General features: G+C 49.6%; 1 protein-coding gene across 1 annotated transcript in view; it reads left to right on the forward strand.

Moving 5' to 3' along the window:
- LOC147733581 (protein regulator of cytokinesis 1-like) overlaps positions 1 to 24,881 on the forward strand; it is an 863,550-nt gene that overhangs the window by 155,799 nt on the left and 682,870 nt on the right. Inside the window, exons 5-6 of the mRNA XM_086958987.1 lie at positions 18,660 to 18,830; positions 18,925 to 19,074. Of these exons, the coding sequence (XP_086815113.1) occupies positions 18,660 to 18,830; positions 18,925 to 19,074 (321 nt within the window). The remainder of the gene's footprint in view (positions 1 to 18,659; positions 18,831 to 18,924; positions 19,075 to 24,881) is intronic.

Genomic DNA, 24,881 nt, shown 5'->3' on the forward strand with positions numbered 1-24,881 from the left:
TAAGAATGAAAAAATCGGGAGAATGGCGCCCCATTCTTGATCTTCGCTCCCTCAACAAATATCTAAAAAAGTTATCCTTCCGGATGTTAACACTTCAGGAAATCCTTCAACTCTCTGCGGGGATCACATGGCCATGCTCTGCCTCCAGGACGCATATTTCCATGTGCCAATTCTACCCAGACACAGAAAATTCTTGCGGTTCAGAGTGGCTGGCAGGGACTTCCAGTTACGTCCTTTTTTTCGGACTACGTTCAGCACCTCGTGCGTTTACCAAGGTTCTAGCACCGGTGGGCGCACACCTTCTTCCGGAAGGGATCCAAATCTTTCCATATCTAGACTGCCTTATCAAGGCGAATTCTTTTTCAGCCACAAGCGCCTACATTCAGATGTTTGTCCCTTTTCTGGGTCTCTCAATCCATCTCGACAAGTCTCATCTTGTTCCATCACAAAGACTTTCTTGGGAGCCATGTTAGACCCACAACTGACTCAAGCATTTGTCTCAAACGAAAGACCACAAAAGATTTGCAAACTGGCCAACCTATTGCGATCAAGAAAGTGCGTTTCAGTCTGGCAGTTAGTCTTTTGTAGGGATGATTTCTTCCTGCATCCCTTTCGTACCCAACCGCCGTCTCAGAATGAGGCCCCTGCAAGAAGAGCTCAACCACTAATGGTTGCAGGGTCATTCAACAAGCTCATTCGCATCACTCCTCGGATGCGAGAAGCCTTGCTCTGGTGGACTCGCAAAAAGAATGTGTAAAAAGGGGGCACATTCCTAGTAGCACCAAATTTTACCATCACCACAGATGCATCCCTCGAAGGATGGGTGGGCGCACACTTTCAAGGGCTGACTGTCAGTGGCAAGGGAATTTTTCCAGCAAAGGACATGGCATATCAACCTTCTAGAATTGCGAGCCATCTTCTTGGCCCCGAAATCCTTTTGCACCATTATTCTGGGAGCTTCAGTACTAATTGGGAGAGACAACACAAAGTATGCACTACTTGAACAAACCAGTGGGAACAAAGTCTCTCCTACTGTCTAAACAAGCCCAAGAAATCTGGGACTGGGCGATACGACACCGGATCAGCCTATCAGCAATCCATGTGCCGGGAGTTTCCAATGTCCTAGCGGATGCCCTCAGCAGATCGACGGTATCCAATCACAGGTGGGAGCTGCATCAACCAACGTTGGATTGAATCTTTCAAGAGTGTAGTCGTCCCGATCTAGACTGGTTTGCGAACAATCAGAACCACAAATGCCCATTCTTTGCAAGTTGGCTTCCCCACAAAGGGTCACGCGGGAATGCGTTTTCGATGAATTGGTTGCAGATATATGCGTACGCATTTCCTCTGATACCGTTGGTTCCCACAGTTCTCCGGAAAATGAAGAGAACCTTGTATCCTAATTCTCATTGCTCCCAGATGACCTCTCCAATTCTGCTTTACTGAAATCCTTCTCTCAGAATGCGATCCCAATTCAGTTTCGACCATTACCGACCCTCCTGTCCATCCAGAATGGACAGATCTGCCACCTGGACCCTGCATCTCTGAGATTAGCAGCCTGGCGCCTGAACACCTTGAATTCACTCATTTAAACATTCCTGCCGATTGTAAGGAAGTTTTAGCTAACGCTAGAGCGCCTGCCACTAATAAAAAAATACAGGTTTAAATGGAAAAGATTTAGCATGTGGTGTCAATCTGTCAATATTCATCCGATGCATGCAAAACCGTTGCAGATTCTACCATTCTTTACACTTGGCAAGATCAGGCCTTTCCCATTCTACTCTGACTCATACCATCCCTTCATCAGTTTTTTTAAGCGCTATCCTCTGGGCCTTTCCATCCCATAGCAGTGTACGCACCTCCCCCTCTACCGCATTAAAGTAGGCATCTGGAACTCTATGTGGGCAGTTTTGTAAAATACATAAAAACCGCGGAAGAGCGAGCATTTTAAAGAGGGCAGCATGGCCAATCGATGACCGTGGCAGGGATTTCCAATGTTGAACATCTGCTCGCAATCGTGTCAAAAAGGGTGCTAAATTGGACCATAAGAGGGCCGGATCTGGCGTGACCAAGATTCCCAAGTATCTAAAACCTTCCTCCGCAACCATCAGGGCAGTCTTTTGGAAGTCGTGGGGTCTATCCATGAAGCAGATCTAATTTTGACTTGCCCCAATTAATAGTGTACCCAGAATACTTTGCCAAAATTAGTAAAAATGTTAAGGACCATATGAATGGGCCTGTAAGAGTTCACAAGATATAACACTATATCATCTTTGTAGAGTGATATTCTATCTTCACAATCATGAGACCACCGCAGAACCTTGGTCATAACATCCCGCCGTATCCAAGCCGCCAATGGCTCCAACATAAGTGCAAACAACAATGGCGACAGAGGGCAACCCTGTCTGTTGCCTCTGAGGAGAGAGAATAGTCTGGATGTGTAGTTGTTCACTCTTTGCCCCGATATGTCCGTATAAAGTAGCCACACCCACCGCATGAATTTAGGGACTAATCCTGCTCTCTCCAAGACTTCAAACCTATATGACCATTCAATTGAGTCCAACGCCATGGAAGCGTCAAGGGTTGGTATGACTGCGTCCTCTTCTAGGCATTTGTCGAGCCGGTACGTTATGAAGCCGACTGATATTAAGAGCTGTATTCCGTCCTGGCTTAAAGCCAGACTGGTCTGGGTGCACCAGGGAGCATATCACTTTCTCTAATCGTGTAGCAAGCACTTTCGCCAGAACATTAGAGATCTGTCTGTAGGAACGGCAATCTTCCACCGGTTTACCAGCCTTATATGTAACGACAATGCTCGCCAGCTGTTGATCTGGGCGTAGGGTTCCCGTTTCCCAGCTCTCCTGATGCATTCCCCGCAAATGTGGGACCACTTGGGAGGCCACTACCTTGAGAAACTCCACCGGGGTACCATTAGGCCCCATCGCCTTACCAGATTTATTTGGCCAATGGCCCTCTGGATTTCCTCATCAGAGATCTGCTTCTAGGAACTCCCTGTACTCATCCGAGAGAGTCGGCACGTCACATTCAGCCAAAAGTTGATGCGACTCTTCAGCGGTATATATGGCCGAAGGCGAGTATACTTTTTCGAAGTAGTCCGCAAATGCTTCTGCTATTTCATCCAGGCGAAATATAACTTCTCTGTTAGGCGTCTGCAATCTGGGCACCCACCTTGAACTGTATCTTCCTCTCCAGCCATGCCCTGTGTCCAAGCTCATTTAACCGATGATAGGTAGCCGCCTGTTTAGCCAACATATGTTCTCGGGCTTTCAGTTTGTACTCCTCCTTCTTGAGCGTCAGGCTATGCAGTTTCTCATCCGAAGGATGAAGTGCATATTCCGCCTCAAGTTCCTAAGTGCTTCCTCCAGCAGTGTCAAAAATCTCACGCCGTTTTGCAACGTATTGCACTTTCAGCAATATGGCATATCCCATCATAACCACTTTATAAGCTTCCCAAATCGTCTGCGCTGACGCTATGGAGCCCAGATTTTCATCTAGAAAATATCCAGTCTGCACACAAAGTTCCTCTCTATCTGGGATTTTGAGCAGCCATGGATTAATGACTATGGTGCGACTCTGCTGTCGGTCACCATGTGTAAAGTCTATTCCCACTGGGAAATGATCTGACAGGCCTCAAGGGTATGTCATAGGCTGCCTGAAGCTACCCACCGAGGCTGCATACGTTAGAAAGTAATCAATCCGGGAGAGACTGCCATGTACACTAGAGAAGTAATTTAAGTCTATAGGAAAGCCTTGCAACTCTTGCCCTACATCTAAAAGACCCAGTGCTGTGGTGAAGTCCGTCATAAGCTCTTTTGGCCTCATACATTGTCTTTTGGGGTGTCTATCTGAGTCTTTCATTGTCCTATTATAATCTACCCCCCCCCCCCCCCCCCCCCCCCCCCCCCCCTTAGTAAGACTCCATCTGGAAGATCCGTTAGCACCCGACCCAGCTCTACTAAGGCCGCCTTACCCTACGCCGGCGGTAAATAGACTGAATATATTTAAGGTGCTCCCCTCCCACTGAGCCTCAACAACTGCGAATCGCCCAGCAGAATCCGCCCATGTATTAAAAACTATCAAGGGAACATTTCTCTTAACTAGGATACATGTACCCCTGGAGCCAGTAGTGTAATCAGCGTGTACAAGGATCTTATACCCCCATCTGTTTAGGGCCTTACTTTTGTTACCAACCAAGTGGGTTTCCTGCAAGAGAACTAGGTTCGGGGATTGTCGTTTTAGATATTGTTGTACTATTCCTCTCTTTATTTTATCTCCCAGCCCACCATCGAATAATGAGACTAACATCGTAGTACAGATCGAAAACATGGTCAACAGTATCTTGAGCATCCTGCAGAGAACGGGATCAGCACCAGTTATAAATGTAATTACAAATACAAATAAGGCGCACAGCTACCCACATGGGGTCTCCCTGCGCCGCTTGAAATGGTGCTAAGGTAAAACTAGCAGTTATCATTGAGGGAAGAGCCAGGTTTTAAGGTCTCTGCGCAATTTCATCAAGGATGGCTCAAGTTTCAGTGTGACCGGGAGAGAATTCCACAGCCTAGGAGCCACACAAGAAAAGGAGCGTCCGCCCATTCTCATCAGTTTAAAACCCGGGATCAAAAAGTTTCCTTGAGATGAGGATCTAAGGAGGCGAGATGGGGAATATTGTTGGACGAGAGACTGTAGGTAGGCCGGAGCCGACCCTTGCTTGATCTTATGCATAAAACAGAGGGCTTTGGGGGCGTGGCCAAGATGGCGGCGGAGTAGGACGCCTTTTCGTGCCGCTCCGGCGCTGATCCGACAAAGCTTCTAATAGCACGGATCTGGGGGAGCGCACCCACCTCAAAAGCAGTGGGGAAGTCCGTCTGACCGAGCGGTTGGCACTGGTATGATCGCTGGAGCGGTGTAGCCCCGAGATTGCTCCTGAGATCGAGCGCACTCCGCGGCCTGCGAGACCCCGGGCTCTCCTGACATCGGCGCCCGGCACAAGTAGTGGGCGGGGCCCTAAAGCTCGTCTGAAGAGGTCGGAGCTGGTGGAAGGTGGAGGGTCGCTGCGATCCGACGAACAATAGAACTGGCGGCAGATATAGTTTCGACTCCACTGGCCCCCGGGGTGTTACCGAGACACCTGCGCTCCGAAGGTGTTGGCCTTGAGCGGCGGGGCTCTCCCTGCCCTGGCATGGAGTAGGGGAAAGGTGTTGGCCCAACGGACCTCGACGCAGCTTGCATCGCACGGAGACCCAGAGGGTGCTTGGGGGCAGGCGTCAGCACCTGGACTTTGTCCTGCCTGATCTCTGGTGGGGCCCACGGATCATACTGCTGTACACGTGGGCTGGGTGCAGCTGGAGACTACGGAGCGAGAACTGGTGTGCGTTTGACCTGATCGGCGCGGCCCGCCATTATACCTGGCCACGTGGCGCTGGGCCGGAGCACTGTGAGCCGCCATGTCTGCTGTGGAGTAGAGGTGCAGTGCTAGCCAACGGATCCCGGCGCAGCTTGCATCGCACGGAGGCCTGGAGGGTGCTTGGGGGCAGTCGTCTGCACCTGGACTTTGTCCTGCCTGGACACCGGAGGGGCCCACGGATCGTACTGCGGTGCGGGTGGGGCTGGGCGCAGCTGGAGACTGTGGAGCGTGAACTGAAGTGAGTTTGGACTGACCGACTCGGCCCGCCATTATACTTGACCACGTGGCGTTGGCCGGAGCACTGTGAGCCGCCATGTCTAATGTGCAACGCAAACGGGCCAGGGGAAGGATAATGCCCCGAAATCTTCCCAGCAGCCGGCTTCCCCTGGAGCCAGTGGGTCGGCGAAGCAGTCGGATGATGAGGCTCCGGCGACGAAATCCTTCATGACCGAACTCTTTGCCTCCATTAAGGAGGACATCTCCGAACTTAGAGCGCAGCTGGCCTCCGACTTGCAGGAGGTGCGGAGGGACGTGGATGGCCTAGGCGAGAGGGTGGCAACCTTGGAAGATCGAGATCTGAGTGTGGCCACCGACGTCCACCTGCTACAGCAGGACGTCATTCGCCTCACTGAGCAAAACCTAGATCTGCAGTTGCACACGGAGGACCTGGAAAACCGCTCCCGTAGAAACAACATCCGAATACGGGCGGTGCCATGGGACGGTGAGGCTGGGGACCTGCGGGGATATGTTCAAGACCTGTTCCTTTACATATTGGATGAAGAAGACACGAAGGAGATCCAGATGGACAGAGTGCACAGGGTTGGTCTGCCCAGGCGCGGGGGGGGGCCCGACATCCTAGTGTGCGTCCACGATTTCCAGCTTAAGGAACGGATCCTACGCAAGGCCAGAACCCTCACATCGCTGCAGTTCCGGGACCATCGACCTCAGCTATACCAGGACTTGGCGGCCTCTACTTTGCAAAAGCGGTGGGAGTTTCGCCCAGTGACTGCATTCCTGAGGGAGAGAGGCATCGCCTACTCTTGGGGGCACCCTTTTAGGATCATTTTCAGGTGGCAGAATCGTCTTGCTCAAATCCGCACGCTTCAAGCCGCAAAAGAGCTTCTAGGCCTGGAGGATGTGCCGCCTTCGCAGGCCGCGACGGCTTCTCCGTCCCGGAGGCGCCGCCGTTCGTCTTCCTGGCAAAGAGTTGGCGATTCGCCTACCCGACAGCGGCCGGATCTCTCTGCCAGCCTGCAGGAACGGGGTGAAGCAGTTGCATCAGTGGCGTCGGTCACGTTGGCCGACACGCAGCACAGCTCTGGAGCGGCGTCACCTCATGGAGTTGGTGGATCGGCGCCGGAGGGGCCCGGGCCTTCTGGTTGAGGGGTATGAAAGTACTCTTGGAGGAGACACCCTAGACTATGGCCTTGGGGGATAGTGTGTTAGTCCCCCCGGCCTGTTTCTTGTACGGGAGGCTTCCTACGGACTTCGGCCTTCTGGACATGATGAGTATTGTTTCTGCACTTTTGTTTTTGCCCCGCTTTTTGATTGCATATCTTTTTGGGCGGGGTTGGGAGTTGTGGGGTTCGGGATGTTGGGGGTGGGGGGGACCCGTGACGGTGGGCCAAAGGGGATGTGTGTTGCGTGTCTGCTGCTGAGTGTGTACTTCACTGTTGGAGATGTCTTGCTGCGGTTGTTCTGGAGGCTACTGGTCACCGGTTGCTTGTGGGCTGGGTTGGATGCGGGGTTGGGGGCGCTTGGCATGCTGAGAGCAGTTTCTGGGGTTTATATTCGCTATGCCGCTTAGCATAGGAACGTGTAATGTTAAGGGCATGAATTCGCCACAGAAGCGGCAGAGGGTTCTGAAGTATGTAACGGACCACCACCTTGATGTAGTCGGATTGCAAGAAACACACTTGGCACGGAAGGATGAGTTGAGGCTCCGCCACAGGGCGTACCCCATTATTTACAGGTCCTCTGCTGTCACGAAACACAGGGGGGTGGCACTCCTCTTCAGGGCGGCGTTGCACTTTCAACCAGTGGAGGTTCGCCACGACAGGGAAGGCCGTTGGCTGATGGTTAAAGGGCACATACAGGGTCGATTGTGCACGTTTGTAGTGGTGTATTTGCCCAATGCGGGCCAGAACAAGTATCTGCAGGATCTGTTGGTAAAGGTGGGGGACTTTGCGGAGGGGCTCTTGTTCCTGCTGGGGGATTTCAATTTGGTGTGGGACAGGGGTTTGGATAGCTCGGGGGGGCGCAGAGCGGATACAGGGGTCTTTTCTGATTCCACACAGCAAGGGGTGGGGGAGTTGGAGTCTAGTAGATGGCTGGCGATTTTTTCACCCTACCACGAAAGACTACACATTCTTCTCACACGTGCATCACTCCTATTCTCGCTTGGATCACATCTTCCTTAGTCAGTCCCTCAGGGGGAACATTCTGGATGCCGCCATTCTTCCGATCTCGGTGTCGGACCACAGTCTCTTGGTGCTTACTCTCCGCTGGTCGCCGCCTGACACCGCGAATCGAAAGTGGTACTTTCCGGCGTCGGTGGTTAGGGACGAGGTTTCCAACCAAGCCTTGCGTCTGGCCATCCGTGAATTTTTCGATCTCAACCCCCCATCGGATACTTCTTTGACGAACACGTGGGACGCCTTTAAGGCGACTATAAGAGGGACGTGCCTGGGCCTCAATTCGCAGCTTAACACCCTGCGTAGGAAGGAACGTGTAGCACTGGAAGCTGAGGTGCTCGAGCTCGAGAGGGCTCACAAACTTAACCCCTCGAGAGTGACCCTCCGCCCGTTGACGGCGGTTAGGGGTAAGCTGAAGGCACACTACGCCAACAGAGCCGAGCTTACTCTTCTTCGACTAGGGCGGCACTCATACTCTAGTGGCAATAAGATTGGCAGACACTTGGCCCGACAGTTACGGGACAAAAGGGAACGAGAATACATAGGGGGGATCAGGGATCCCACGGGAGTGCTCCACCATTGCGACGGGGCGAAGGCGGACATCTTTGGCCGCTTCTACGCCGATTTGTACACGGGCGACGCGCTGGATGCTGCGTCGCAGCGGGCGTTCCTGCAGCGCTTGCCGCTCCCGCAGGTCTCTAGTGCGTGGAACGACCTGTTGGAAGCGCCGATCTCAAGGGAGGAAGTTCTCTCCGCCATCAAAAATCTAAAATTACATAAAGCCCCCGGCCCGGACGGGTACACTGCGGTCTTTTACAAGACCTATGCGACTGAGGTGTGCGACTTTTTGGTTGCCCTCTTTAATGACATGGCTACATCCGGTGCGAACGCAGGGACCCTGGCGGAGGCGGTGATAATGGTCCTGCCGAAACCGGGGAAGGATCCGGAGCAATGTGCTTCGTTCCGTCCCATAGCCTTACTTAATATTGATGCGAAGCTGTATTCGGCGATTCTGGCGAGCCGTCTCCAGGACCTGCTTCCGGCGATTGTACACCCGGACCAGTCCGGTTTTATCAAAGGCTGCCAGACGCACGACAACACCCGTAGGGTGGTTCACCTTATTGAGAAGGCAGATAGGTTCCGCATTCCAGCTGTGCTGGTGGGCCTAGATGCGGAGAAGGCCTTCGACCGTGTGGACTGGGGCTTTCTATTCCACACATTGCAAGCATTTGGTTTCTCCGATAGGTTCATCACCATGGTGAAGGCGAACTTCTGTAGCCCGCGTTCGAGAGTGGCGGTGAACGGCCACCTGTCGGCCTTTTTTCAACACTCTCGAGGCACCAGACAAGGGTGCCCCCTCTCCCCCTTGCTATTCGCGCTCAGCATTGAGCCCTTGGCAATGGCAGTGAGGGAACATGAAGGGGTGAAGGGTATACCGTTCACAGGGGAGCAACACAAAATCTCTCTCTTTGCGGACGACGTCCTGCTTTCGGTGGCTGATCCCGCTAGCTCTCTTCCATGCGTTCGGGATATTCTGCTAGAATTTGAAAGGGTGGCTGGCTTCAAGGTTAATTATGGCAAGTCTTATGTTCTGAACTTAACCTTATCACAGGCCGAAGTCGCTCAGGCGAGGGCCTCAACACCACTGGCTTGGGCTTCGGGCTCGATTCTTTATCTAGGAGTCCACCTGACCCCCACGGTGGATGGGTTGTTCGCTGCCAACTTTCCACCCCTGCTGGCTAAGACGCGGGCCGAACTGGGGAAGTGGAAGCCGAAATTCCTGTCCTGGCTCGGTAGGGTGCATGCCATTAAGATGGTCCTTCTCCCCAAATACTTGTATCTATTTCAGGCCCTACCGATTCCACTGGGTACTTCCTTCTTTGGCCAGCTCAAAACGTTGATCCTGAACTTTGTCTGGCAGGGTGGTCGGGCACGTCTCTCGTTTGCACTCCTATGACGGCTACGGTCTGATGGGGGGGTCGGCCTTCCGGATCTACACCTCTATTATAAGGCTGCCCAACTCAGAGTCATGGTGGAATGGTCGCAACAACTCTCCGAGAAACACTGGCTACATATGGACCGCAGCGTGGCTGGTCGGTCCATTTGGGATCTGGCCTGGAAGCCGAAGCGAGACCGCCCGGTGAATGCGTACATCAGCACGCCCACAGGGACTACACTGAAAGTGTGGGACACTTTGGTGGGTGATGAGCGGTGGACGACCTTTCCATCTCCGTTCACCCCATTGCATTTTAACCCGGCATTCCCGCCGGCTCTCACCGAGGGCCCCTTTGATGCTTGGAGGGAGGGAGGTTGCCGTGCGCTGCTCCATCTGTTTCATGGCTCTGACCCCTTGACCTTCGAGAATTGCATGCGGGACTACCAGGTGCCGCAGACTGATAAATACAGGCATTTCCAACTGCTTCATTGGGCCACGTCGCCGGGAGTGCGGGAGGCAGCCACGAGGCCTCCCTCCAAATTTGAGGCCTTCCTGCTAAAAACATCCACTATGAAGGGAGCCATCTCCTTCCTATACCAACTGCTGCTTCAATCCGCCCTTTCTCCTAGACCGCGTTACATGGAGCAATGGGAGGAGATGGTGGGGAGGGACATCACAGATGGTGAATGGTCGGCACTATGGAGGGATCTGACCCAATTTAATCATTCGATCCTCCTGAGGGAGGCTCACTTAAACTCTCACACAGTGGTATATGGTCCCGACCCGGCTTCATCGTATCTACCCGGACGTCTCGGATAAGTGTTGGAGGGGCTGTGGCCTTCTGGGGGATTTCCGCCACATTTGGTGGGACTGCCCAATCATCAAACCCTTCTGGGATGAGATTCTCTCACATATTAAAGATATTTTGCGGTATCCTTTTGATAACTCTTTAGCATTCATCCTCCTGGGCCTGAGGGACCCAGGCCTCGAGCACCAGACACGCGCGGACAAGAAGATTCTATGGCTTTGTTTAGGCGCTGCCAAGCTCACGCTGGCTGCAGCTTGGAAGCGGAAGGAGGCACCGGCGATTTCACTCTGGCACGCGAGACTGCGGAGGCTTCTGAGTCTTGAGAGAATGGCGGACATCTTCCTCGGCAACTACAAAAACTTTAAACACATATGGGGTCCCTTGGTGTCCTTTCTTTCTACTGGTTTGCCCTGGGCAGTATGCCCAGCATCATTGAGGACCTTACACCTTTTTCAGCTTTAAGTATGTATGACGGATGATTGGGGAATGAGTGTGGCACCGTCACGGGGGGGGGGAAGAGGGTGGGACGTGGGAAGTTATGTTTGTGTTCCCTTTGGTCTGCAGTGAGGGCGCCTATGCTTCATGGACGAGGCCCTTTTTTGTGACTCTTGGCCTATTCCCAGCTTGCTTAGCAGAGACTTCCAGCTATGGAGCTACGTATAAAACTGCCTCTACCCTGCGACTGTTGAGCCTAGAGTTTGCTTCTTTTTCTTGCACTATATTACTGCCTCGTCCTGATCTACTGTTTTTCCCACTGTGTGGGACCATCTATGCGCCCGCTGTGGTACATTATGTTTACTGTTCCTTTGTATTATGCAAAATAAAAATTTTACAAAAAAAAAAAACAGAGGGCTTTAAATTTGACTCTGCTTTCAATAGGGAGCCAGTGTAAGTCTTTGAGAAAGGGGGAGATGGAAGATCTCCACGGGACCTTACATAGAAGGCGAGCAGCCAATTTGGACAAGCTGGAATTTCCTCTGAATCTCCAAGGTGACTCCAAGGTAAAGCACATTGCCGTAGTCCAGGCGAGAGGTGACCAAAGCCTGGGCCACAGTGCGCCTTGTCGAGACTGGGAGCATCCGTCATTTACAGTCTGTCATTTAGAAACGAACCATAAAAAATATAACAATAAATCTCGTTACATTTACAGTGAAATCTGTCCGACAGATCCCTGACAAAGAAGCATTCTCGTTGATCAATATGTAGCAACAACAATCCCCCCTTCCTCCCTCCCTATCACCCTAGCCTCCCCTACCCTGCTCCCCTGCCTGTGGATTTAGAACTACCCACCCCCAAACATGGCAGAGTGCCTCTCAACCCCCTAACATGCTAGAAATGCAGAGGGAACCAAGCACCCCACCCACGGGCACAGTCAACTTTTATGTATATTCACAGCCGTCATTGCAATATTTAAGATTAAGCACCATCACATCACATCCATATAGTCAACAGATGGTTCACATCATTTACCCCGTGTGCAAAAATAAACAAAGAATATTCTTAGTACAATGAATCAAAGTCCCTCCCCCTCATAAACCCCCTACTTGCATGTCTGTGCAGTCAGGTCCCACAGTAGAACACAGAATCAAATTAGTCCTGTTCTTCCAGCCTGCTTGACTCCATTGCTACCTCTGTGCCTGCCGCCTCTGATAGTCTTTTTGCATCCCAGGTCTGTCAGGGCGGTTCCTTCTCCGGTTTCCCACAGTGTTCCAACCCTCCATCCAGTCCCATACTGCCTCCGGCGAGTCGAAAAACCACGATTTGCCATCCGATTCCACTCTCAGCCCGACGGGAAGAACATCGCACATTTCAACTCGGTCCCTCAGTTCCTTTTTAACCGCTTGAAAACTCCTCCTCTGCACCTGGACCTTGGCCATGAAGTCAGGAAAGAAAGTCACCTCGTAGTTGTCTATTTTCAGCGGGGGGCTGGATCTCGAGGTTTGCAAAATTGTCTGTTGCGATAGCTGAACCCTGGCAATCAGCGGCCTCGGGGGCTCGCCTGGTTTAGGCCGACCACCTGGCACCCTGTGAGCTCTTTCAATAGAGAAATAACTAGACAGCGTCTTAGGCTTCAGAAGTTTCATAATTAATTCCTCTGCATACAGGTCCACGGCTGGTCCTTCCGTCTGTTCCGGAACTCCTAAGATTCGAATGTTGTTGCGGCGGGCCCTCCCTTCATAATCATCCAGTTGTTGTGACCTCCTTTCCTGCTTTTTCTGCATCTCCAGCATCTGGCTTTTTTGGAGCTCTGAGGTGTTGGCCTGCAGGGCGCCAGTCACAATTTTCAACTCCTTCACCTTTTTATCCATTTTCCTTAAGTCGGCTCCAAGCAGTGAGACCTCCACTGTATTAGTCCACTGAGCCATGTATTCCACCTATCACCGCCATAACATCATGTAGAGTTTGCTCCGGTCCTGGCGCCCGGACCACCTCCGGCCCCTCCTTGTCCGATCTCGGTGAGTCACCCTTTTCACCTCCTTTAGCCCAAGCAAATTTTGCTAGTTGCCTCTGGGCTTTGGCCTTCAATCCCCTGCCTCCTGCTGTAATTTTTGTAGAGGCGCTAGAACCTGCACAGCCGGATGTATAGAGCAAACCACATTAACTTATACCGCCCGGGTCTACCACCATTCCGTGCGTGGTCCAGTCGCCCTTCACTCACTCCTAATGTCCGTAGAGTAATCCGCCCCCTTCCAATCAGAGCTTGTCGCCGTTGGTCATCCATCAGGGTTCATGCAATAAACTCAGCAGTCCACATTCCCTTCAGGAAACACTCTCAGCTAGGCCCGTTTGGGATTCTCACCAATTGCCGCTCTCTCCTAGATTCCCTGGAAAGGGCCGGCTGATGATGCAGTACAGCTTCCGGATCTTCCGTTACGGGTCCCACACTGGCCCCCAGCTGGACAATTAGGCCGGTTGTTTGCACCCAGAAGCCTCCACTCCACATGTACACAATTGTCCATAGATCTATCCGCTGTTGGAGGTAATTTTGAAACTTGATACCCACCTCTAAGGGCCCTTTATCAGATTGCATTTATTTCAAGCGTGTTGCCCTCTTGGCTGCACACCTCCATATTCAGGGATTTGAAAACCAGATGGGATTGCTGCTATCTCTCCCATGTGGGCCATACATCTGCTCCCCGGGGGACAACCCCTCAGGCTCCCAAGCAGTTAGGCCCAAAGCTTCTCAATGGGCCCTTTCAGTGCTGCCGTCACCAGTCCAAGGGTAAGGGGGGCTCTGGAGTGCCGCCCCTAATCCTCAGTGCAGGTCCTCCTGGGGGGTGGGGGGGGGAGGCCAAATGCAGCGCCCCCCTCCCTGCAGCTTACACTTGCCCGGGTGGCGGATCAGACCTTGCCTCGCTCCGTCTCTGCCCCCCCCCCCCCCCCCCCCAGGTCTCCCCCAGTGCTCTGTTCAGACCAAAAAGCCAGAGCCTCGATTCTGGCGATCCCCGGTGCCGCAGCACAATCAGCGTCACACCGCAAGGGGCGTCTCAATGCCACCTCCGCTGGCCCTTCTCCCCCTCACCTGAGTCTGCCGGCAGGCTGCTGCTCTTCAGGGGGCAACGCGGGGGCGAGTCAGGCGCCGTAGTCTTGCCTCGCGCCGTTGCATCCCTCCTCCAGGTCTCCCCCAGTGCAGGCCCAAAAGCTGGGGCCTCGATTTTGGCAGTCCCCGGCGCCGCAGCACAACCAGCGTCGCACTGCGAGGGGCGTCCCAATGCCGCCTCCGCCGGCCCTTCTCCCCCTTACCTGAGTCCGCCGGCGGGCTGCTGCTCTTCAGGGGGCAACTCGGGGGTGAGTCGGGCGCCGCAGTTAGATGTCCCAGGCCGAAGCTGCCATTTGCTTTCTCCGACGCTCAGGGACCTGGTCTCACCACAGTCAGCCCACCGCTACATCAGGGGCTCCACCAGGACCAACGATGCAGCGGGGGGGGGGGGGGGGGAGGCACCAGGACAAAGTCTCCAGCTCCCCACGCTGCGCACACAGGTTTTGGCAGCTGTGGGGCGGGTAAATCTCCATGGATGGGCGAGAGCTCTTTCAGGCAGCAGCCATCTCTCTGCTGCTAACCACGCCCCCCGAAGATCCCAAGTCTTGGGGATGGCCCATTATTCACATTGGGTGAGTTAGGGGAGATATGGGAGGAGGTTATGTATGTGAATTAAAGGACCAATGAAATCTTAGATACCAAATCATGGAAAACCAATTTTAAGGAATTTTTTTTAATGAAAATACTAATAAATCAAAAATTAAAGGAAACCTTTTCAAGAAAAGATGACTTCAAGGGAAAATCCAAAATTACCTTAAGATTGGGCGGCGTTTAGGGGTAATGGGTTTTTGGGTTCAGAAATGGGTGATGTGGTTGTATTTCTATCTAGGACCCTAATGAGATATTCCCGATTCATGCCCTTGTGCGGTTATAATCCATAATATCCTTACAAAAGCATAAGAATCAGATCCACATTCAGTAATAGCCCATGCAGTCCAAAGCACAGCACGGCTACTCCCATCGGCTCCTAGAAAGCACAACGCGTTCTTTAAACAAACCAAGCCTCCAGCAGCCTGGGAAATTCCCCCCCCCCCTGCTTTTGTTTTGATTTGAACAAGCTGGAGTCCAGCAAGAACTGTTAGTTCTTAGTGACGTCTTATGTCCAACCTTACGTCAAACCCAGCACCTTTCAGGTATAAAATACCAACAGTTACCTTAAGCAAACACACGGTGGTTTGGGGCAGAGCGGCCATCTACTTGCCCGAGAGCCCAGCTGATGCGAGAGCCCACGGAAGCCGCCCCTCCCGTTTGACGCACTGAGAGAGACTCTGTCTTTTTCTCCAGCCGAGAAAATCCAGCTCCGGTGTTTCCAGCCTACCCTTGCGGGTTGCTGGGATATCGAGTCCTGAGGAAAGAGATACCAGACCTCCCACATTCTATTACCAAGGTACAGAGCTGACTAAAACCTTAAGAGAATTCTTGATGCAGATTCTTGGCAAAATAAATCTTAACCAACTTAACTTAAGCTGCTACTTACTCATCCCTTCCCGAGTATTAGGCTTAGGTCAGGTACACCGGCGTAGGCTTAGTTAGAAGCACCAGTTGAGTACGTTAGTTAATGTTTTTATGTATGTATATATTTGATCTATTTTAAAGTATCATATGGCTAAGAAACCATATCAATGCTTTTACAATATTTCATAATACTACTTTTACTGTACGCACTTTACTTTAAGTATTGCAATTGTGGCAGTTCATTTCTCTTGCATGAGAAAGAAGATTGTTCATAAATACCACCTTTTTATTGAAAACGTACGTCTCTCTATTTCTCTGCACTCTGGTGAAACTAAGTATGCACTGCTGACTGAGTGAAATAGCTGTCTATTGTTTTCACACGACTCTAGAGATATACTCTTATTCTGGGAGAGCAAAGTTGTCATGTTTATGTGGTTGTCGGAAACTGAATCCCTTCTTGTCTGAGCCATGGGAACTTGTACCGCCCCATTTGTTCAAAAACGTTTCCAGTGACCTCTGAGCTAGCTGGCGCAAACCTAAATTAAGTTTAACATAGTCAGTAGAGACCTAGATGACCTCAATCCTACGTCTACACTGCTGTTTGTTATTCCAATGCGCAGAGCCTATTGGGAAAATAGGAACTACACTATAATGTTAAGGGGCGATGAGACATTTTTAAAGGTCAGGGAGATGTGGAGTAGAAGTTTAGAAAGGTTTAAGGGTCCTGGGATGGGTGTAGATTAGGGGTGCAAGTGTATTTTATGGGTCTGGAAAGTGGAAAATTGGGATGTTGAGGGTTTTTCATGACACGGATGGATGGAGTTTAGGGTTGGAGAGGGTTTTTAAGGTTCGCTGAAGGACAACGTTTAGTAGTGGCAAAGGAGTTTGATTGAGAAATGGATAGGTTATGGAGGCATGAGGTTTTGAGGGTTTAGAGAAGGGTGGAGTTTAGGTGTAAGGGTTTTTAGGGTTCAGGGATAGGTGGAGCTGTTGGGTGGTGAAAGGTTTTTAGCTGTTTAGTAAGGGTGGGTTTAAGGGTGAGGTTTTTTGATATTCAGGGGTTTGTATAGAGGTGGTGAATGTGTTTTTTTTTTGTACAGTTCAGTGATGAGTTTAGTTGTAGTGAGGGCTTTTAGGGTTCAGGGAAGGCTTTTCGGGTTCAGGGATGGGTATAGTTATGGGGAGGTAAAGGCTTTTAAGGTTTCAGGGATTGGTGGAGTGTAAGGTTGATGAGGCGTTTAGGGGTCAGGGATCAGTGGAGTTTGAGCAGAAAAAGTTTTAGGGTTGGGTGATTTTAGTGGTAGAAAGGAGTTTTAGGGATCAGGGATGTGTAGTTTAGGTGTGGGGAAGGGTTTTTTACGGTTCAGAAATTAATGTAGTTTTGGCATGCTGCGGGATTTTTAACCGTCTGGGATGGATGGGGTTTAGGGATGAGTGGTCAGCAAATGAAAAGCATCCAAATTGTTGTCAGTGTAAAAGATCTAAATCTGTAATAATGTCCCCTGAAGCAAAGCACTGAAATACATCCCACAAAAATGTTGGTGCAAGTAAGACCTGGAGTCATTGCATTTACACCTTAAAAAAATAAGCATGCAAAAGTAAATTTCTGAAAAGACCTTCTATGAGTTTGTTTCTATAAAATGGTAAATGCCATTCATCCTGCGAATTTCCAATAAACCGACTTAGGCGAGATAGTTTCTCAGCAGTGGAATTCCTTGAAATGGTTTTTCTATGAAATCACACACAACCGGAGGGAGGTTCTGGGGATGGAGGCGGCTGTGAATCTGCATGTGTTTTTCGTCCCACAGAGCTCTCGCAGGTAAGACCTCATCAGAGCACTATTGTGAGAAACCTGAGCGGGTCCTGTTGGTAAGCAACAGAGGTGAAATGGTTCACTTGGTCACCAGGAGGCCACAGTCTGGCAACCCACTTAGCTGCAAGTCTTCAGAAAACTTCCCTTCGCCTGCAACCCCATCACCCACCCACCTTCTATGTATGTATCTATAGGCATTTATATAGCGCACTACTTACCCGGAGGGTCCCAAGGCGCTTCGACCGCTGCGAAACCCTTCCTGGCTTCCCTGAGAGATGGTCCCTTAATGGGTATCTCCAGGGTGAGACCAGGCATCCCCGGCGGTCTGGTGGGGCCGTTAGTGAAGATGAGGCAAGCTAATGCCCAGAGTTGCCGAGTGTGATCGCTGATCAGAGTGGGCACCGAGGCGAGAGAATTATCGAGTCCGCTGACCCTGGTCCAGAAACCTGCCGCGCCAGGAATCGAACCCTGGTCCCGGGTCTTAAGATCCACAGTGCAAAATAACTACACGCCTCACGAAAACCCCCGCTGTCTCCTAGAACAAAGATACAAGATGAAGCCGCAAAATGTGCCATTTGAATAAAACATGCATTTAACGCCATTTTACAGTGACTGCGCTAGTACAAGAGTGAAAGTCTATTTTAGCATACCTAGAAAATTCAAAACTACAGGTTATCAATGGTATTCTCACTTTGCTGTCCAAATGGGCGCTTTTAAGTGATTACCTTAACTCCTGGTGAATATTAACTCTTGAAAATTATCCTACACAACTTCAAGTCAAATGTATTTATCTTTCACTGTCAGTTTGATTAGACCTCGCCGCGACTCTGGGATAAGAATAGATTATTTTTTGGTCTCCAAAGGAATACATGCCAGTCAGGATTTTATTTTTTGCAGCTGTCTCTAGCCGACGTTCAAACTGTGTCCGTGGCTAAATTAATACTTTGCAAATATGACTGCTCCTATATTTACCTTCCATGTTTTACATATAGCTCAAATTAAAACATATTCCTGCTGCTTCGCGAGCCTCCAAGACTCGGTGTGATTAGTAATGTTTGTGTCTGCTCCAGTATTGCCTCCGAAGACTGAGTGATTTCAAGCTTTTAGCTTTCGGTTAATATTCAGTTCTTACTAAGTTTTATTGTGGCCATTATAGTTTTCTGACCGATCTGCGACTTTTATGTCTGGTGTTTTGATCGTATTTTCTTTTTGTTTGACTTGGCAGTGCCTTGATTTTATTATTTTTTTACTTCTCATTCTGCAGAATCGGCGAAGAGTACAGTTTGTAAACACACAAAAACAAATTATTTTGTGCATGGAAGAACTGGATCTTTCCTCTGACGCTAGATCTGATCTTCAAGTGTTATGGGAGGATGAGGCATCCTTTTGCCTTTCTACAGAGAATATGCATTCCCTTAAGATGCTTTTGCAACAGGTATGCTCTTCGGACGTGATATCGATGACGCATCTTGCTGTTTATTTGTGTCTGTGTAGGTTTTTAGTCACCTATTTTTTTCTTCTTTTTTTAGTTGGAGGAGCAAAGATGCCGAAATGAAGCTGTCTGTACGGTACTGCGCTCTAGGGTCACAGATCTCTGGAACAAGCTGCGAATCCCTAGTGAAGAACGTGAAACTTTTTCTGTGTACATGTCTGGGGCGAGCGGGAAAACCGGCCAAGCAGTTAAGAAATCTATTTTCCTAGACAAAGCAATCTGTCTTTCTTCAAATAAATTTGATTTCTTGTGAGCTTTTGAATTGCAAGGAATATACTCTGGACATTTCCCCACGCCTAGTGCTGCTTTTCCTGTGTGCTGTCTATTGATCCAAAATTGTTGCAGCGGTACAGTGACGTATCTACATTTGAAACTACTGTAAATCATGAGTTTCTGGTATTCCAGTTTATTTGTTCTTGCAGAACTTTTAAGATCAAGTTGCTTGTAGCATTTTAGTGGTAGTACTACTGGCAGTTACCTGGGTGGCAGCTACCCTCTGGTGCTTCTTGTGTTCCCTTGTATTTATTTCAATAAACCCTTTCTATTCTCCCAACTGCCAGCTCTGCTGACTTGGCCACCATCCCACGCATCCACCGAACTCACACCGGCGGCAGATCATTCTCCCACCTCGCCGCCAAGACATGGAACACCCTCCTCATCCATCTGCGACAGACCCAGGACCTGCTGACCTTCAGGAGACTACTCGAGACCCGGCTGTTGGAGCAGTAGCAGCACCCTCCCACCCCTCCCCTGCCCCCCTCGACTCCTTGAGACACTCACGGGTGAGGAGTGCACTCTTCAAATGTTTGATTTCCCATCCAGCCTGGTGTTTTTTATTGCACCTCGTTACATTGTTGAGGAGGGGCAAGATAACACACCCGGCTTGATTGGAGGCAATCAATACTGATCCATACGCACTGCCCTAAAATGAACCATCCTACAACAGTGTGCAGTTTTCGTACAGAGGGAGGATGCACCTTCAACAATTCCTTCCAACCCGCGAAAAGCCTATATAAAAAGGAAGGGTTTCCTGGATGGTCATTTTCTAACTTCTTCGCTTTGGGGCTTATAACCAGTTTTGAACGCTCAGTGAATTTCTGCTTCTGGGCATCTGTTTTGAAGGATTCCTTCCTCCCTTAAGATTTTACTTTCCTGACCTTGAAAGGGTGTGGTCAGTCTCTTGGAAATGTTCGGTGCCTGGCCACATTGATAGACCTGTTCTTTTCTTATTCATCCCGTGATGGATGGAGCAGTCTAGATTATGGAAACCGATGTTAGCATCTGAAGTCCTGGCACAGGAAAATCGGAGGCTACAGCTAATAAAGGTAAAATGATGTGGGGTTGCACCTATTTGTTGGGAGGTAGCACGCTTGCTAACACACAGACCCATGCACTGAACTGGCTGCTGAAACCTGAGCAGAACACGATAGAGAAACAGTTTATTGTCCTACCTCCAAATACCGGGATACCTACTCACAGGTTGGTAATTAGTGTGTCCGTATGGGCTAGCAGTAAGAGTACCTTAGAATGTAAGTGTAGGAAGCTGGCTCCGTATGTACTATACCACAGTAAGGTATAGTGTGCACAGAGTGCAGTGGATCCCCAGAGGTATAGCAGAGGCTAAAGTAAATAGTCCCTTACACTTTTCTTTTTGGTAGTGTGGTTAAGCAGTTAGGCTTATCAGAGGGGGGTATTAAGCATTTGTTGTACACCCTCTAGTAAGAAATGATGTCGCACACTCAGATTGAATCCAGACCAATTGTTTGTATAAAAAAGTTTTGATTTTGTTATTTTTATTACTAGAACAAAGATTTACTTTCAACATAATACTTTTCAAAATAAGAAATGTACTGGTTTTGTAAGAGCGTACAAGTTACTTTGCAGTAGAGAATGTGTTTTAAACTCTTTAGAATAGTTGTAATTATTTCAGATTACTTTCTAGCTACTTTTCAGTCACTTTTCTAACTTAGTGTAAAACAAATAACAGTTTAGGCACTGCAGTACATCAGTAAGCAGGACAACTCGTTTGTACACCTCACCATGTAACCCATGGAGAAAACCAAGTTATCAATTGCAGGTAAGTAGAACTACTTTTGGTGTGGTGGTTTTGGGGGTAGAACCAAGGTTCAATTATGCACTCCAGGTGCACCACCAGTAGCACTAGGGCGGCTAGGTGCGGAGTGTAGGGATGCAAAGGCTAGTCAATGGCGACTAGGGGCACATTGGTTGGAGGCTGCTTATGGGAAGGCAAAGCGGCCTTGAAGGGCCATCTTTAGGACTTCAATAAGTACAAATGGGTGCCCAAGCCAGCACAAAAATCACACCATCAGCTGCACAGGGGTGGTCAGGTGCAGGGCGCTCCCAGTCGGGCGTCCAATGTTACCCTATGGATATTGTCTGTTCAGTTTCAGGTTGTAGGCTGACCTGGAGGTCTCTTCGTGGGAACCAACAGCCAGGGGAGGACGTTGAGATGCCAGGTGCATCGGAACACCATTGGTTCTGGTCACCAGGGCGCAGGACTGGAGGATGCAGGGGTGTCTTTGGACATCTGGTTTCTCCTTACCGGGAAGGTTGTGGTCTACGGGGTCCTCGTTGAAGAGGCTGCTGTCATTGTCACGAAGGCTGGTAGATGTCACCACTTGTTGGATTCGGGCTCAAGACCGCTACGGAACTTCTTCTGGACCGGTGGGCCTCCTGGACGTGGGCTGTAGGAGTCTGGTGAAGAGGTAGGTCTGGAAGGTGAGTATTCGTGGTTCCCCAGGGTCTTGGAGTTCTTTTTGTAGAAAGAGATGTGGTCTTTGGCAGTCTTGAGTCGTTTTAAGCTGATCAGTCCTCCTAGGGTTTTTGGAGGTCGCTGGTCTTCAGGCTGGAAGTCTTTGTGCTGCAGGGGTTTCCCATAGATGCAGGTGGGCCGATAGCAATGGGTCCAAAGTAGTGATTGCAGAGGCTAAAGTAGAGAATCCCTTAACTTTCTTGCCTAAGTTTGTACAACAAATGCTTCACAATACCCTCTGATAAGCTTGACTGATGAACCACAGTACTACAAAAGAGAGTAAGGTATTATCTACTTTAACCTCTGCTATCCCTTTAGGGATCCACTGGACTCTGCACACTCTATACCTTACTTATTTTGGTAAAATATACAGAGCCACCTTCCTAAAGTAAGTATCTCTTCCACATAATAGAGTTGCGAAGAATGTGGCGAGGGAAGAGACTGATCAATGAAAACCTAAAGCATTAACTAGCATTGGTAAAGCCAGTAAATCTGAAATAACAAACTACCAGGATGTTTCGCACATTCATCAACCTATGTATTTAGTCCATTATCTATGTTCTGTCCGTCAACCTTTCACTTGTGCATCATTTTAACAGCCATCTATTCATTCATGCCTTCAATCACTAACTCACCCATTTACAATATCATACAAGCCAACGTAGCAATCGATGTAGATGCATTTTCAGTTATAAGGCAGACCTATTGGTTATTGCTAGTTTTAGAAGGAAGTGAGTGATCTGTGTAATGGCTTTTTAAAGCGGAGTGCTGCTGCTAGTGAGACAATTTTGTATTCTGGAGTCCTGCTTGTAGAGTGAGGCTAAGTATGAAAGGGTTGTAAGAATGCTCCAGATAGTTTGGCTGCTACTCTCGGTCAGAGTGCGTCAAGTAGTCTGAGGGCTGAGAGTGCTGTCGGTATTTTAGGTGTTTTGTGCTTCCATGATAAGGGCTTTAACAGTTCCCCTTGTGTTTTCGTACACACCATTGCTGAAGACTTGGAGTGCTAAATGAACCAGCATTGGCAAAACCAATAGGTCTCTGCAATTGGAGAGCTATTGGCGTTGTGGATGTCTTTTAGGCATGTTGTTGAACTATTAATCTGCTAATCCTAGTGTGACTCTGATACAAGTCTACAATGGAAACCTGAAAAACTAGAAGCACCTTACAAAAGATAATGTTGTGTGGGCTCACAAAATTCACGCAGTTGGCCTCCTCTGTGCCATATGACAGATCTTGTTGATAAAAAATGATTGATATTGGTATATTTGTCAGTGGAGCATGGGATGGCAAGTTGTAAGAATGTATGCAGTCTATGACTACATTAAACAAAGTCTTAATTTAATTATCAGCAGAGCATATGGTCTTGGAACATGACCTTACTTTGTGAATGGCGATTTTGAGGGAGCAGCAAACTGTCTGTAGAGCCAAGAGGCCATCAAATGTCTAAGGTTTATGTCCATTGTTATTAGACAGTGCATATTTACTTTTCCTGGTGGTGGTGGTTGCTGTGTGGGAGTCAATGAGGACCAGTACTGTGGTAGTAAAGTAATTTAGATGTATGACAGTGTAGTGTCTATTTATCCTGTTAGATGCATGCTGGTGGTATAATAAACCAGTCTGGTTGAATTCGCAAAGAAAACCGACAACACCTTGAAAAATACCTTGATAAATTACGTCTGCTGGTTTCCACCTCAATGGGAATCTGCTCTTGCCTATTAATGCAGTAAACCTATCACTGAGGCATATTTGGAAAACATGGCATAGTGCTAAGCCTGCATCCCTAAGTGACACCGTTGTTTGACCACTGAGAGACTAGAACTTTTTCATCTCCATGCCATGCGAAATGTAAACTTCAAAGGAAACGGTCCATCTCTCAATTCCAGCTCGTGCGTGCTTTGGAAGTGTAATGTAGAAAGGCAGGCCTAGCGATCCCTGGTGAGCCAAGGGTGACACACACTGTAAACTATCACATGAGTGCACGTTTGTAAAGAACTGTTGCACACCAGAAAACACAAGTGGTTGCTTTTTCGCATTCAGCATTGAAAAGTTATGTAACCTTACCTTTTAGAAATGGGAGTTTGATGTATGACTTGATCACGCTTTGCTCCAGTCCGGTAGTTCTAATGCAAGCAAGTATACATTTTGCCCCTTATTCAGTGGCTTGGCATAAAAACAACTTTAATATTTGTAGTGGTCACCCGCCCGAATGTGCCAATGCCGTTACACTTGCTGCACTACTGATCGTTACGTCCCTAAAACTGCTAAAGAAGTGTGTGACTGGGTGGGTCCCCTGGTGGAGGAACAGTCACCGGAACTGGACTGGTGGTCCGCCACCCCACTTTTACCTGCTTCCCTTCCCTCCCTACAGCAGCCTGAATCATACCCTCAGGAGGAGTGGGCGGTAAGAGACTCTGAACGCTGGTGGCAAAACGAGAATGTGGAGGTACCTGATCCCCTTAAGTGGGAGTACACCACGGACGAAACCCCGCCCCTACCGAGCGTCCCGGTGTCAAAAGGGGGAAGAAACCAGGAAGCGTCGGACGGCGTTTTCCCGGAGGAGAGAGGAGTATACCGAAGCGGAGAGCAGAGTGAGGAGGAGAACAACTCGGAACAAACTCTGAAGACCGGAGAAGCCAGGAGGCCACTGTTTCCACGTGTCCCCCGCCACGCTCCCACGGGAGGAGTGTGGCTTCAACAGGTGCGGGGCAGAGTGGCGGGCTGGGTGGGACGACAGGTCCAACCTACGGATTAGCCTGTATATTTGTATAGCCCTGTGTATAGTCCTCTGACCCTCTACCTCTCACGAGCACTCCTACACTTCGGCTGAGTAAATACACCATTGCACTAGGTTACCCTCACTCCTGGTCCTTACTTTTTATGAGTCCCAAACCCTCCACTAATTAGTCCCATCTCTCTTTTCCTTGCGGCGGCTGCAACCGGAAACCTGGGGAGGAGCTGATACCTGACCTCATCGCAAACTGGAGCCCCTACGGAAGTCTGCCATTGACCCGGCCGCCTTTGCTCGACAGAGTATCACCAGCCGAAGGAGAAAGTCTTACATTAAAATAAAGCTTTCCCTTAAAACCTTCAAGGTCTCGGACTCTATTTCTGCTTCCCCTACACCTCCTGTCTCTTCGTCCCTCACCAACCCGGGACAGTCTGCTTTGCACTGCCTGGTCGTGAAAAGAGAAAGTACAAAGTCAGAGGTGGCGAAAGAAAGG

This window comes from Lissotriton vulgaris, chromosome 2_1 (genome assembly GCF_964263255.1).
Source record: "Lissotriton vulgaris chromosome 2_1, aLisVul1.2, whole genome shotgun sequence".
NCBI lineage: Eukaryota > Metazoa > Chordata > Amphibia > Caudata > Salamandridae > Lissotriton > Lissotriton vulgaris.